At 44.2% G+C, this 16,656-nt stretch overlaps 1 protein-coding gene across 2 annotated transcripts in view; it reads right to left on the bottom strand.

Annotated features, from left to right (window-relative positions):
- Window positions 1–16,656, bottom strand: part of PRRT4 (proline rich transmembrane protein 4) — a 92,573-nt gene that overhangs the window by 67,042 nt on the left and 8,875 nt on the right. For both annotated transcript variants that reach the window (XM_075342624.1, XM_075342625.1), the window contains exon 2: window positions 2,643–3,628. In XM_075342624.1, the coding sequence (XP_075198739.1) occupies window positions 2,643–3,582 (940 nt within the window). In that variant the 5' untranslated portion in view covers window positions 3,583–3,628. The remainder of the gene's footprint in view (window positions 1–2,642; window positions 3,629–16,656) is intronic.

Genomic DNA, 16,656 nt, shown 5'->3' on the forward strand with positions numbered 1-16,656 from the left:
TTTGATTGACAGGTGCAACAGGAAGGGAATATGTGGGTCAGGTCTTGCTATCTATTCCTGCCCAGGTCTGTCTGTTTTGCTTTGTTTAAGGCTATGTACACACGGTGCAGATTTAGTGCATACATTTTCTCCATAAAATCTGTATCTTCTAGTAGAAAAACACACCAAAAACAGTTACCATGTGCTCTGTTGTGCACCACTTTGGGGCTATACGGTGCACGACAGAGCACATGGTGGCTCCTTCTGCACCATTATAGCCAGTGGCCCCATTGGCGCATACATCCGAGTCCCGTTTTGCAAGGGATTCGGAAAGAAGACCAACTGGACCACTGAATGGGGAGAGGAGCGCAGTGTGAAAGCGGCCTTAGGCTATGTGCGCACGCTGCGGATTTACCGCAGATTTTACCGTGGATTTGCTGCGGATTTGCAGCAGAAAATGTGTCTAACATTTCTGCAGTCATTCCCCAGCAAAATCTATGGGTATAAAAAAATGCTGTGTGCACATTGCGTTTTTTTACCCACGGAATTTCCACTGTAATAAGTAATAAGCATGTCACTTCTTTTCTGCAGGTACCTGCGTTTTTTGCCATATATAATGGTAAAAAAAAACGCAGGGACTAACCCGCGGAAAAACCGGGGCAAAAACGCGGAAAAAAACGCGTCAAAAACGCAGGTGTGGTTTTACCGCGGTTTTTGCCGCAGGTGCGGAATTCTGCCAGAGGGTGCGGATTTTTCGGAAGAAAAGTCCATTTTCAAGTGCGCACATAGCCTTATAATTGCTTCATACTTCGAAGAGGCCAAGTGACTAGTGTTGAGCGGACCCGAACTGTAAAAGTCCGGATCCGCGCGGTTTCAGTGTCCGATTTGGATCCGACCTGGATCCGGAAATCCGGCTGCACGATCCGGGTTCAGGATTTTTTCTTTTTTTTTCTCTCGCTCTTTCTCTCTCTCTCTCTCTCTCTCTCTCTCTCTCTCCCCTCCCCTCATCTTCTGCTTCGAATCTCAGCAAGTAGGCTGGTAAAAGATGTTATGTGCACATACCCTTAAGAAACCTGTCGATAAGAATGCATTTTCTATGGTCATATAAAGCTTGTCTTCTAGGATTCTAATACGACATAATAAGACTCTGCAGCCAAAATAAAAAAATGCCTTTGGGTGTTGTCTGGATTAGCAAATAAAAATAGCCAAACATTACTCACTTCCTGCACTCTGATCCTCTATTATAATAATCACTTGTCAAAGGGTCCTGGAAAGGAAACAGTTTAAAGAAAGTATTGGGTGGAAGTACCCCTGTAAGAGGAAAATACCTTCTTCATGATTTATATTATGAATTAGTAATGTTAGTTCTTGTGATATACTGGCAATTATGGTATCATGAAAAAATGGAGGTCACTTTTAAAAAAGTCTGATCTGGTATAGTAATAGCACTGCAGTCTTGCAGCTCTGGGGTCCTGGGTTTGAATCCCACCAAGGACAACATAAGAAAGGAGTTTGTATGTTCTCCCTGTGCTTGTGTGGGTTTCCTCCGGGGTCTCCGGTTTCCTCCCACACTCCAAAGACATAGAGATAGGGAATTTAGATTGTGATCCCCAATGGGGACAGTGTTGCGGAATATGTTAGTGCTATATAAAAATAAAGATTTATTTATTTTATTTTTACAGTTAGAGTAGTCAGACTGTGGAATGTCCTACCACAAGAGGTAGTAATGGCAGACGTTATAACAACTTTTAAAAGAGGGCTGGATGATTTCCTTAAGGGGGTGTTACACGCAGCGATATCGTTAACGATATCGCTAGCGAGCGTACCCGCCCCCGTCATTTGTGCATCACGGGCAAATCGTTGCCCATGGTGCACAAAATCGTTTGGAGCCGTCACACGGACTTACCTGCTTAGCGACGTCGCTGTTGCCGGCGAACCGCCTCCTTTCTAAGGGGGCGGTTCGTGCGGTGTCACAGTGGCGTCACTAAGCGGCCGCCCAATATAAGCGGAGGGGCGGAGATGAGCGGCCGTAAAAGCCTGCCCACCTCCTTCCTTCCTCATTGCCGGCGGCCACAGGTAAGCTGCAGTTCGTCGTTCCCGAGGTGTCACACGTAGCGATGTGTGCTGCCTCGGGAACAACCTGCGACCTCAACAATCAACGATATTTTGAAAGTGAACAACGTGTCAACGATCAGCAATAAGGTGAGTATTTTTGATCGTTAACGGCGGTTTGTGGGTGTCACACGCAACGACGTTGCTAACGATGCCGGATGTGCGTCACGGAATACGTGACCCCGGCGATATATCGTTAGATAAGTCGTTGCGTGTGACGGGGCCTTTAGTACACATAACATTGTTGGTTATAAATGATTTAGTGTCAAAATGTATAACTGGTGGAGGAAGGTTGAACTAGATGGACCTAGGTCTTTTTGCAAACTATGTAACTATTACTGCTGTCATAGGGTCCTGGATTTTATGAATGTGATAAAAATGTAAAACTGCCGTTCAAGCCAAGAATAGAATAGTAATGTCTTAAGGAAAAATGACAACTTCTACAAGGCTGGATGAATGCAATTCAACATTTTTTTTGATGATGCCACATGGGCCATAAGTTAATTACTCAAATATTTCTTTGCTTTCTCTTTTACAACAATGTCTCTTACCAGTGAGGTTTACTGTTAGTGTAGATCCTAAGGTGGATTCTTCCGCATACGTATGATGGACATTCCTCTCTGCCGAGTCTCCCAAGATCTCACGTGAAATGATATCAGATACCACAAGTGGTGCTTCTTCAGTGGCCATTACTTCACTAGAGTTAATTTCCTTAGTCGGCACTTCAGAAGGCACTATTTCAATTGGTTTATCTTTATATACTGAAGAATCAGTGACTTCTTGCTCGCTTGTGTCCCAGACATATGGCAGTAAGGGGTCTGTAGACTCATTAGTCTGAGGTTCAGGGCTACTTACAGCTGTTGTATGTAAAGGAAGTTCATATTCCTCTTCAACAAATGGAGATAACGTTTTATCCAATGAGGTGTCAACCTCATAAATGGGTTCCATTGGGGCATTAACAACTGTAGCAAAGATGGGTGTAAAGTGTAGCTGTGACGAGTTCTCAGGCCATGGAGATGCTGATCCATAAGAGTCTATCACAAGAGGCAATGTTGGAGGTTCTACAATAGCCACCCCTGTCACCTGTTTGTCTGTCTGCTCATATCTGGTAGTGACGACCTGCTCATACTCATCTGTTGCATGGGTCTTGTCAAGTAACAACATATCAATCTGAAGTTGGTCTGTTTCCAGAACTGGTATATCGTGGGTTGACACATACATCAGATTTGTGTCTGTTTGGCTTTCATCAGAAAATAGAGCATCGTTATTGTTTCCCCATGGAGGCGTCACGGAAGAAGGGTATTCTGTCTCAGGAGCTAGAACATCTGGAGAGATGGTGTAGGGTACAATCAATTCTTCATCTGCCAGTGACAAGTCTTCAGTGGGGGTTACCTCCTGGCGGCTGAGGTGTATGCATGCCAACAGGAAAATGGTTATGGGTGTCCAGTATGATAAACCCATGATGAGTCTTCTTGTAACAACATCTACCATACAAGTACAGCGTCACCGAGGCTTTATTCTTCTTTCAAAACACAAACTAGAAGGTAAAAAACAAAATAGTGAAATATACAAGAAATCACAGGTTTATATTGTATTAAAACAGTATTTTTCATACCGTTGGGAAGGAATTTTCTGATTCATAAAACAATTTGCTCAATATAAGTACCGTATTAACTTTGTTACATTCGGAAAACTGTCTGAATATAACAAATGGGCAAACAGCTGAGCACAATTTCCATAAGGTGTCCGTCCATTTGACCAATACTTTACAGTTTAAATTTGGCAAAGGTGGCAATACAGTTAAAATACTTGCTGGCCAAATGCTCCTTTGACTGACTGCTATTCCTCCCGACCTTCCATTACCCATGACACTGGATTCTGCCAATGTATGTAGAAAATATGGTAAAGCTGGGTGCATGTCATCCAACAATCTTGAATGAAGCAGACGGAGGTGGCATATCTCAACTGATATCAAAGAATTGGGAAATTTGAAATGTAACATGTTCAATCCTTTTTCATTTTTCTGACATCTGCGAAACGTCAGCTGAACAACTGCATGGTTAGATTATATGGTTGTACTATCTCCACCAATTTGGCTGGCTGACCTTATGGTACATTTCATCTTGCCCCGAATTCCACCCATCAATGCGGAATTAACGAGCACCAATGGACTATGCACAAGTCTTTTGGCGCTCATGTACCAGCATTACATGGTATTATATCGTTATATAGTGCATTATAGTGCTATATTTGTAAATATTTGATTACTGGAGGCAACTTAGTTTCTATGAAAGGCACTAATGGTTATCATTCACTAACACATATCAATTTTGCTATGTAATATCGTCTCTTCTAAGATATATATATATATATATATATATATATATATATATGTGTGTGTGTGTGCCTTTATACATGTGTGATGTTTGTTGTGGTGTTGTATTCCTGTACTATTGATTAGTTCTGGTGCTGTATTCATGTACTTATGGTGGTTGTTGTGCCTGCCATATTACTGTACTGATGATGGTGGTTCTGGTGATGTAGTCATATACTAGAATTTCTGGTGAGGTATGCATGTACTGATGGCAGTTCTGGTTATGCGTGCATATACTGTTGATCGGTCTGGTGATGTATTCCTGTACTGATGGTAGTTCTGGTGGGGTATTCATGTTCTGTTGGTGGTTCTTTGAACTACAATAGGTTGAACATTTCATTTTAAAGTGCAAAGAAACCCCACAACCTTAACCTAAGAAATTATCTTGGGTGACAATGATCCAGCAGCATGTTAAATCACCTTTGGCAGCTGCTCTGTCTTAGAGAATAGAGGAGCGCTGAGCCGAGCTGAACGTTCCTATGGTATGGGGGTGTCAGGGTCAAAAGCTTTTAACTTTATGTATATGTATAGGAAACTTAAAGTGAACCTGTCAGCTGATATATATTGCCCAACTCGTGGACAGCATGTATGTGACACTGGCTGTATTATCTCACTTAGGTATGTTTGAAAAACATACTTAATATCCGGTGATCAAGCCACACACGAGACTAGTTGGACAAGTGAGTCCCCACGACTTCTTCTTGTCTGCTAGCCAGGATTGAAAGGTATCTACCAGAGACCCACCTGTCCAACTAATCTACATTATAATCAAAAAAATACAACTGCACTCTGAAATTATATAATATCCAAACATTGAATATATGAAATTGGACCTGCATTACTGCTATGTCAAAAATATGTTAAAAAATGAGAGTTATTAGTGCATAAATTAGCAATTCCATGAGAGCACATCAGCCTAAGGCGTTTTAATTAGAATTGGATCCTGTCTGCCCTTAAAATTGTAGACCTATAGCCCAGGAGAGGCATATTAGGATAGAGTCCCATCAAAAGGGGTATGTCTTGTCCCAACTGATGGGCTCTCATAAATTGGTGCACTAAGGACCCTCATTTTTTAACACGTATTCTATAGGAGTTATGAGGTTCCGATTTCATATATTCAATGCTTGCATATTATAGCATTTCATAGTGCAGCTGTATGTTTTTGGTTATATTGAATAGTTCTGATGGCTTGCACCAGTTCACACTGGTTCACACAGTTCACACAATGGGGAGCCCCCCAGCCTAACAATATCAGTCAGCAGCCGCCCAGAATTGCCGCATACATTAGATGCGACAGTTCTGGGACTGTACCCGGCTCTTCACGATTTGCCCTGGTGCGTTGGCAAATCGGGGTAATAAGGAGTTATTGGCAGCCCATAGCTGCCAATAAGTCCTAGATTAATCATGTCAGGCGTCTCCCCGAGATTCCTTTCATGATTAATCTGTAAATTACAGTAAATAAACACACACACACGCCCGAAAAAATCCTTTATTAGAAACAAAAAACACAAACACATTCCCTGGTTCACCACTTTAATCAGCCCCAAAAAGCCCTCCTTGTCCGGCGTACTCCAGGATGGTCCAGCGTCGCATCCAGCGCTGCTGCATTGAGGTGACCGGACCTGCAGCAGACACAGCCGCTCCGGTCACCTCCACACAGCAAATGAAGACAGCCGCGCGATCAGCTGAGCTGTCAGTGAGGTTACCCGCTGTCACTGGATCCAGCGGTGGATGCAGCGGTGGCCGCGGGTAACCTCAGTGACAGCTCAGCTGATTGCGCTACTCACCGCTGTTCCTCTCACCTCCACGCAGCAACTGAGGTGAGTAGCGCGATCAGCTGAGCTGTCAATGAGGTTACCCGCGGCCACCGCTGCATCCACCGCTGGATCCAGTGACAGCGGGTAACCTCAGTGACAGCTCAGCTGATCGCGCGGCTGTCTTCATTTGCTGTGTGGAGGTTACCGGAGCGGCTGTGTCTGCTGCAGGTCCGGTCACCTCCATGCAGCAGCGCTGGATGTGACGCAGGAGCATCCTGGAGTACGCCGGACAAGGAGGGCTTTTTGGGGCTGATTAAAGTGGTAAACCAGGGAATGTGTTTGTGTTTTTTATTTCTAATAAAGGATTTTTTCGGGCGTGTGTGTGTTTATTTACTGTAATTTACAGATTAATCATGGAAGGTATCTCGGGGAGATGCCTGACATGATTAATCTAGGACTTATTGGCAGCTATGGGCTGCCAATAACTCCTTATTACCCCGATTTGCCAACGCACCAGGGCAAATCGGGAAGAGCCGGGTACAGTGCCAGAACTGTCGCATCTAATGTATGCGGCAATTCTGGGCGGCTGCTGACTGATATTGTTGGGCTGGGGGGCTCCCCATAACGTGGAGCTCCCCATCCTGAGAATAGCAGCCTTCAGCCGTATGGCGTTATCTGGCTGGTTTTAAAATTGGGGGGACCGCACGCCGTTTTTTTTAATTATTTAATTATTTATTTCACTGCACAGTATAGACACGCCCACCGGCTGCTGTGATTGGGTGCAGTGTGACACCTGTCACTCAGCGTGGGGGCGTGTCTCACTGTAACCAATCATAGGCGCCGGTGGGCGGGGAAAGCAGGGAATACGAGATTGTTTAATGGGCGGCCGGCTTTTTCAAAACGGTAAAAGCCGCCGGAGCAGTGTGAACGCCGTGCAGCGCTGGGGATTGGGGATCGGTGAGTATATGAGAGAGGGCTGCTCAATTCATTTACTCAGGAGTTTAGCGGTCACCGGTGAGTCCTTCACAGGTGACCGCTAATCAGGACGCGACACAGACAGAGCCGCAGCATGAAAATGAAGTCGGGTGAAGTTCACCCGAGTTCATTCTGACAGTGCGGCTCTGTCTGTGTCTGTTGTCATCTGCCATTCAGCTCTGCTACATGGCTGTCTGTGTCTGCTGTCAGCGGCCATGTAGCAGAGCTGAATGGCAGATGACATAGTAAAAACGCATCCCTACACATTACACACGCTTGGCAAGTCAATAAATAAAAAAAAAAAAAAAGGGTGCCCAATGCATACGTCACAGAACACATGATCTAAAGGATCGCACAAAAAATTGATCAATTTAACATAGACTACTAACGCACGTGTGACAGCAAATGAACGACCTATGTGCAATCTCATTCAATCGCATATGCGACCTGGGCGTGTCACATCGCATACGAGATCGCACACCTAATTGTAAGGTGTAAAGCTGGCTTAAAAGATCTTTTTATGCAATTATTAAAGTAGCATTTTGAAACAGATGTTTGATCCTTAGAATAAGCCATCAATATTAGACTGTTTGGGGGTAACGACAGCCACCAACGCCTCTCAATGATCTGAAGAGGCTACAGCTCTTTACATTACAGCTTACATTGACCGCAGGTTGATTTTCACTTGCCTGTACAGTATTTTCTTAGTGTGAGTTCAAGATATTGCACTGTTTACTATTCATTTTAACAAAACACTGCAAATCTCGCACTGTCATTAAAAATAACAGCACAGGCAATTACGAACCAACCTGCAAGCCGCTGTGAATATTCAAGAGGATATGGCGCTTCAAAACGCTGATCAGAGCGGTTGTCAATAGTTAGACTTCCACTAATCTAATATTGATGACTTGTTCTATGTATATTTTAAAGTATAAGTAAACTTTGAAAATGTTTGTATATCTTTTGCCCTTAATTCCCTACAAATTGGTCATGGTCCGAGTCAGGAGACCTCCACTTATTGTTCAAAAGACTGATCAGAAGTGCTCAGCTCAAGAGGTAGACGCTCTCACCTACTACATGTGGAAAAACTTTGGACAAATGAGCACAAATAGGGTCTTAACCGGGAAAAAAATTGGTTATATTTAAGTGGGACGGTCTCTCACCTTGAGACACGCTGAATGAAGCTTACAACTAGCTGCTGCAAACACCACAGGCCATAAGGCTGAGAAAAATCCAAAAGGAACCAAAATAGTGATGTGGTTGCCCCTGCGCTGCTAGAAATGATGAAATATCCAATATGTAGAAACTGTAAAAAGGTGGTTTATTCAATGGGTTTTAAAGTTCTCCTTACTTCATCAGGAGAGCCACCATGTAAATGGTGGCTCTCCTGATGAAAAAGTGAGGAACACTTGGAAACGCGTTGAATAAACTCACTTCATCAGGAGAGCCACCATGTAACTGTCACGTCTCCAAAGAGTCCGATCCTGCAACTTCTGCTTCGATCACCAGGCGCTGCCGCATTCCCATCGTGAGCAGTGCTGATGATAGGGGGAGGAGTCAGTACTAGTGGCTGTGGTGGGCGCATCCACAACGATGGGTTTCGCTGGGACCTGCTGCACAACTGGCTGACTGTGGTGGCTTGTGCCTTCCAGCTGAAGTTACCACCTTTCAGCCACGGCCAATGGAAAGGCACCACACCCTTCTTATTCCTCCTCCTGTCTGCTGCTCGCCGCCAGACATAGTCTTTGCAGTATACTGCTGTGCTTCTGGTTGACACCCTGCTATGAACTATGATCCTGTGGTTTTGACCTCTGCCTGTTCACTGACTACTCTCCTGCCTGACGTGTTTTGCACTTCGCTGCCATCTCTGGTTTGATATTAGCCTGCATTCCTGACTACGCTCTTGCCTGCCGATTTTGTCCCTTTTCGTACCTCCTGGTTTTTACCCTGCCTGACGATTACTCTTCTCTGGATTGCAGCCTTCCATAGGCAGCAATCACAGGACCTTAATTCTAGACCCCTGTACAGGGGTTAAAGGGTTTTGGGGTTCTCGGGATCCTGCTGAGTGGGCAGGTAGCCTCTGGTCTGTCCGTGACAGCCATCCTCAGCCTGTAGTCCAGGGCAGACGTCACAGTAACATAGTGGCTCTCCTGGTAAAAAAGTGAGGAGCATTTTGAAACGCGTTGAATAAAACCACCTTTGTACAGTTGCTACATTTTGACAATTTCATCCTTTCTAGCAGCGCAGAGGCAACCACATCACTATTCTGGTTCCTTTTGAATTCACCTACTTCATGATTGTGCTTACAAAACCTAATATGAACCCACTGACTTTATAGTGCGCCTGTACTCCCCCTGTGCGCACAGAGGAGCGGGTTGCATCTGCCTCCTTCTGAGCCATCTTATAAGGGTACCTTCACACTTTAGCGATGCAGCAGCGATCCGACCAGCGATCTGACCTGGTCAGGATCGCTGCTGCATCGCTACATGGTCGCTGGTGAGCTGTCAAACAGGCAGATCTCACCAGCGACCAGTGACCAGCCCCCAGCCAGCAGCGACGTGCAAGCGACGCTGCACTTGCACGGAGCCGGCGTCTGGAAGCTGCGGACACTGGTAACTAAGGTAAACATCGGGTATGGTTACCCGATGTTTACCTTAGTTACCAGCGCACACCGCTTAGCTTAGCGTGTGCAGGGAGCAGGAGCCGGCACTGGCAGCGTGAGAGCTGCGAAGGCTGGTAACGAAGGTAAATATCGGGTAACCACCTTGGTTACCCGATGTTTACCTTGGTTACAGCTTACCGCAGGCTGTCAGACGCCGGCTCCTGCTCCCTTCACTTTCAGGACTGTTGCTCTCTCGCTGTCACACACAGCGATGTGTGCTTATCAGCGGGAGAGCAACAATAAAAAAACGAACCAGGGCTGTGTGTAACGAGCAGCGATCTCACAGCAGGGGCCAGATCGCTGCTCAGTGTCACACACAGCGAGATCGCTAATGAGGTCACAAAAAACGTGACTCAGCAGTGATCTCAGTAGCGATCTCGCTGTGTGTGAAGTACCCCTAAGTCATTGATGGAGTATCTCAGGATCCAGACCCTCAGTGATCTGTAAGGAAATAAAGCTTAGCTCCATAGTTTATTTACACTTTAATAAATGTAAACTTTTAACCCAGCGCTCATGTGAAAGAGGTAAATAGAGCGGTTCATAAAGCATTGGATTTGATCCGAGGGGTTGAATCCTTATCTTTATATATCACATTAGTGAAGCAATGGAGGGCAGGTGCTATCTACAAGCACTCTGGGGATCAGAGGCGAATTCCAGCGTTATCTCACTGGAGACTCAATGACCAGGTCACCAGATTTCTGTAGGTATGCGTCTGAGCGAAATCTGCATTCCTCCTGAAGTTTACATATGTGCTCCATGTATTCCATATGTACATAACATACACAATATATATATGTTTTATGTGCACAGCATTTTGGTGTAGATTACATACTAACCTACATATGAACTTGTCAGGAATAACAAGCTTCTACTGACAAAGTTACACAATGTATTTATAGGCATTTTCCCTACTAAACGGCTTTTGATCTAGGGGAACCTATTGTCCCTAATGCTTTAAAGCGAGGCTTCATTTAGGTTTTATAAGCGGCTTCCTGTTTTTAAAGGGACAGACCGATTTCTGTCAGCGATAAAACTGTTATTTTTGGTTTTTGTGATGGGATGGAAAATCATTTCATTACTATTTTTCTCTTGTTTTTCACATTATACAATGATCAAAGGGAACAGGTTATACAAGTAGATGCAAAGGCACAGCATAACTATCGTGTAATTCCAGGAACGGTGTAATGGTGAAATATTCTGTCCCTCATTTATGGCATATGTCTTTTTTATTTATGGGTGTGCGGTCTTTTACATATATAGTATGGCTAGCTGTAGTATCCGACGTTGCCAGGGATAATAACGAAGTCTCTCTCTCTCTCTCTCTCTCTCTGTCTCTCTCTCTTCCTCTCTCCCCCTCTCTCTGTCTCTCTATCCCCCTCTCTCTCCCTCTCTCTCCCTCTCTCTGTCTCTCTATCCCCCTCTCTCCCCCTCTCTCTATCCCCCTCTCTCCCCCTCTCTCTATCCCCCTCTCTCTCCCTCTCTATCCCCCTCTCTCCCCCTCTCTCTGTCTCTCTATCCCCCTCTCTCCCCCTCTCTCTGTCTCTCTATCCCCCTCTCTCCCCCTCTCTCTGTCTCTCTATCCCCCTCTCTCTGTCTCTCTCTTCCTCTCACCACCGAAATCATATTAACTGATACATAAGGGGTCTTATACCAAGAATGTCCTTGGTTGCCTATAGCAACCAATCAGAGCTCCTATTAATGACCTGTAGCAAAATAGAAGCATAGCTGTGATTGTTTGCTATAGGCCACGTGATAAATATCCAGGCTAATTGTCAAAACAGCCAATATATTACCTCACACATCCAAACAGTAAGTAAGTGGGGTTGGGTTTTTTTGGCGAATAACTGTAAACCTTGGGATTACATTTTCCCCTCAAAACAATAGTCTATGATGTTCCCTAAGTCAAATGAGATGTCTGTGCAAAATTTTGTGATTATAAATGTGACGGTCAGATTCCTTTAGCGGACATACATACACACATATACACACACACGCGCGCACACACACACATACACATAGACATACACACATACATATACACACACAAATATACATACACACAAATACATACACACATACATACATATACATACACACATATACATACACATATACTGTACATACACACATACATACACATATACATACACAAATGCATACACACACATACACACACATACACGCAACTTTATATATTAGATTTTTATGTAGTGCTATGAAATCCTATTGTTACTGTATAATAATGTCATCTCTTCTATTCTAAACTATTGCTGAACTTCATATGTATAGTGGTCATTCAGCCTAGATCTCCTGGGGTTTTTTGGGGATAAATCTTTTGCAGGAGTTCTAAAAGTTTCCACCGAAACTAGAACACAAGTAGTAATATCATTATAAATTTCTTGCATTAAATGAATATATTCAGGAACATGTTATGACTAAGGATCCTAACAAAACGGATCCCAGGCGAGAGCATGAAGATAATTGGGTGGAACATACTTAACTGATAAATAATGGAGTAGGCAGCCTTGTATGCGTTAATGTTTTATGTGACTCGGTGTATGACAGGCATGGTGGGTGAAAGCGTGCCTCATATATGGTGTCATACTGCGTACCTGTTACATACAATGTAACACAAAACAAATTGCTGTGTGGGCTGCAGTTCTCCATCACTGTGCTATGATTCATACTCATTTCAATTCAGTTTCTGAAAAGCACAAGAATGAAAAAAATATTTAATGTATTACATGGGCAAAGGAGGTGGAGGTGGAATGTGCTTTTATGCAGACCCGGATCTGCCCCGCAAATAATTAGTAAATAGCCCTTAACTACCTCTTAGTTCTAGCATACAGAACAGGTAGTCACAGACTTCTTCATGTATCATCCAGATTTATTGTCAGTATTAGTAATACACTTTATTCTTTCATTATTTCACCTGTTTTTAAAGCTACCACACGTTGTGCTTCTTTTCAAGTCCGTTCCATTCATTTTGTTTTTATTCATTCATATGGAATATAACAATTTCCATTTTATTTCTACATATATTGACTTTGCTTTATTTGCTACAAACTGTTAGATAGACATTGATATTTTTTTAAGGGGTTATCGGAGACTGGACTATTATATTATTGATGACCTTTAATGCAATATCTTAAAGGGAACCTGTCAGGTGCAATATGCACCCAGGAGCACAAGCAGTTCTGGGTGCATATTGCTAATCCCTGCCTAAAGGTACCGTCACACTAAGCGACGCTCCAGCGATCCCACCAGCAACCTGACCTGGCAGGGATCGCTGGAGCGTCGCTACACAGGTTGCTGGTGAGCTGTCACACAGACAGATCTCACCAGCAACCAGTGACCAGCCCCGATATTTACCTTGGTTACCAGCGCACACCGCTTAGCGCTGGTTCCATGCACACCTAGCCAGAGTACACATCGGGTTAATTACCCGATGTGTAGTCTGGCTATGTGTGCAGGGAGCAGGGAGCCAGCACTGACAGCGTGAGAGCGGCGGACGCTGGTAACGAAGGTAAATATCGGGTAACCAAGGAAAGGGCTTCTTGGTTACCCGATATTTACCTTGGTTACCAGCACACACCGCTTAGCGCTGGCTCCCTGCACTCCTAGCCAGAGTACACATCGGGTTAATTACCCGATGTGTAGTCTGGCTACGTGTGCAGGGAGCAGGGAGTCGGCACTGACAGCGTGAGAGTGGCGGACACTGGTAACGAAGGTAAATATCGGGTAATCAAGGAAAGGTCTTCTTGGTTACCCGATATTTTCATTGGTTACCAGCGTCCGCAGAAGCCAGCTCCCTGCTCACTGCACATTCAGTTGTTGCGCTGTCGCTGTCACACACAGCGATGTGTGCTTCACAGCGGGAGAGCAACAACTAAAAAATGGTCCAGGACATTCAGCAACAACCAGCGACCTCAAAGCAGGGGCCAGGTTGTTGCTGGATGTCACACACAGCAACATCGCTAGCAACATCGCTGTTGCGTCAAAAAGTCATGCCTCAGCAGCGATGTTGCTAGCGATGTTGCTTAGTGAGAAGTGGCCTTAACTGTCCCTGTATCTAGGAGCATAGATAAAGAGATCTTTAGAAAAGGTATTTCTAAAGATCTTTTATGATATGCTAATGAGGCCAGCGACTAGTCATAAGGGCGTTAGTTCCTGCGCTCATTCCGCTATCTTAGCATGGTAGCACACCCACAGGGGGGTGCTACCATGCCATTCAATGCAGCATCACCAGCGGTGACGAGGGTACCTGTGTCCACCGTGACCGCTGATCCGAAGTCCCGGCAATTTTGATCATGTGCACTAGACGTCTCTGAAGCAGGGACGTGTACACCCGGCTTCATACTACGCATGACTGGAAGTGTCGGGCCTTCAGATCAGCAGTGACAGCGGACACAGGTACGTGTGTAACCACTGGTGATGCTGCATTGAATGTTAGTTTGTTAACAAGCCCCTGTGGGTGTGTTAACATGCTAAGAGGGTGGAATGAGCGTAGGAACTAACGCCCTTGCGACTAGTCCCCTCCCTCATTAGCATTAGAAATACTTTTTCTAAAGATCTCTTTATGTATACTTGTGTATACAGGGACGGCTAGACAGTGATTCGCAATATGCACCCAGACCTGCTCATGGTTCTGGATGCATAGTGCACCTGACAGGTTCCCTTTAACATAATGTGTAAAATGTATCAATTTTCAATGAGCTTTAACAGTTGATTGTGATCATCTCAGCTCTTGAACATTTGCTGATGACTACTTTAAATTTAACGCAGATTTCTTAAATGTTGTCTCTTGATGTATTCACCATTTTGATATTTCTCAATGCCTTTTAACCACGATTTACACCTAAATTTAAATTTTGGAAAGTCATCACACAATTCTTTTTTACTTGCTTTTATCTCAAGCTATAGTTTAAAAAACTCTCAAACTTTCTTTTTGAAAAGTGTAAACATTAGAAATGAGCGAGCGTCCACACTACCGCTCATTACTGGATCGAGCATCGGGGTTCTTGGGCACGAATTGAGTACCGAGTATTATGGAAGTCAATGGGAAACTCGATCATTTTTAAACCCCAATGCTTGATTAAGTAATAAGCAGTGGCGAGCATGCTCACTCACTAGTAAACATGTTCAGTGATACTTGGTCTATAAGTCTCCTTGCTGACCATGTAATGTGCATAGGAGCCTTCTGACTCTCTCCAGACAGATTACTGTAAAAAAAAGATTGAGTATCTTATATTACAATCCTTTTGTTTCTCTCTTGAGACAAGCTGGCATGAGAAGTGTCTGGAATTGCCTTAAGGGCCCCATACACAACAGATAGCTGTGGGCCAAATGATAGTTTGGCTAATCATTCAGCCATCAGCTATCTCTCCCGACTCCTACATACACAGGATCGCTTGTTATGCTCTAGCACTCCTGTATTCCCTATGAGATAGCAGCTACCAGACTCCTCTGGTGGTGATTAATCTTCCCAAGAACAAAAACCTTTGGAATTTGAAATTGGACATCGGCGATATCTGTGGGCTTATGGGGACTTCTTACATAGCGAGATCGCTGCTGAGTCACAGGTTTTGTGACGTACTAGTGACCTCATCAGCGATCTCGCTGTGTGTGACACTAAGCAGCGACCTGGCCCCTGCTGTGAAATCGCTGATCATTACACACTGTTCTGGTTCATTTTATGCTTGTTGGTCTCCCGCTGTACAGCACACATCGCTGTGTTTGACTGCGGGAGACCAACACCGACTCTGTGTAAGCAGCGTACGCTGGTAACCAGGGTAAATATCGGGTAACTAAGCAAAGCGCTTTGCTTAGTAACCCGATGTGTACCCTAGCTACGTATACAGGGAGCCAGTGCTGGCAGCCTGTAAGCGGTGTAAGCTGGTAACCAGGGCAAATATCAGGTAACCAAGCAAAGCGCTTTGCTTAGTTACCCGATATTTACCCTGGTTACCAAGCGCAGCATCATTACACGAGTCGCTGGTGGCTGGTCGCTGGTCGTTGGGAATATCTGACTGTTTGACAGCTCACTAGCGACCCTGTAGCGACGTACCAGCAATCCTGACCGAGTTGTATCGTGATCGGAATCACTAGTACGTCGTTTAGTGAGACGGTGTGTAAGGGGGTCTTTACTTTCCACTTCCCATTGAAAATAAATGCATTCTGTTTACCAAACAAGCATGTGAAAATAGTGTAATCCACGTTGCTTATTTCTAGGCTACTAAACATCTCATATTGGCTTGTAGAGTAGTCTCATAAACCCTGACCTCACCTGAGACCAAAAGCAGGGATTTGTCATTAAAATATTTTTCAGCCCCAGTTTGAACCGTTCTAGACATTCCCTCAAACATTTCTCTGAAAATGTTATATTGCTCTTGTATAAACTTTACAGTATTGATACCTAACTAATACTATGGACACATGCTTAAGAAAAATTATATTGCTGGTGAGCCTGAAACCAATCTCCCATTGTTACCTGAAGAAGCTTGGTGCAGGGGAAGTGTAAAGCATTCCAACATTCTGGATAGGATTTGTTGACAGCTTTTCCTGTCCTCATGTCAGTGAAGAGGACAGATACATTTTTTTTTGTTTACACCTACATGGTACCTACATTGGCCACCATATTTTTGAAGTCTTTTTATTAGGAAACAATTATTGTCACATTTATGCACACTGGACTGTGAATTCTTGTGATGCCCAGAATTGTGCGCATTCAGCCTACAGCAACAGTCCGTAAATAGAAGTCAGAAATGGCTGACGATAGCCAAAGGTCAAATGTATAA

The sequence above is a fragment of the Anomaloglossus baeobatrachus genome, chromosome 4 (assembly GCF_048569485.1).
Source record: "Anomaloglossus baeobatrachus isolate aAnoBae1 chromosome 4, aAnoBae1.hap1, whole genome shotgun sequence".
NCBI classification, from domain to species: Eukaryota; Metazoa; Chordata; class Amphibia; order Anura; family Aromobatidae; genus Anomaloglossus; species Anomaloglossus baeobatrachus.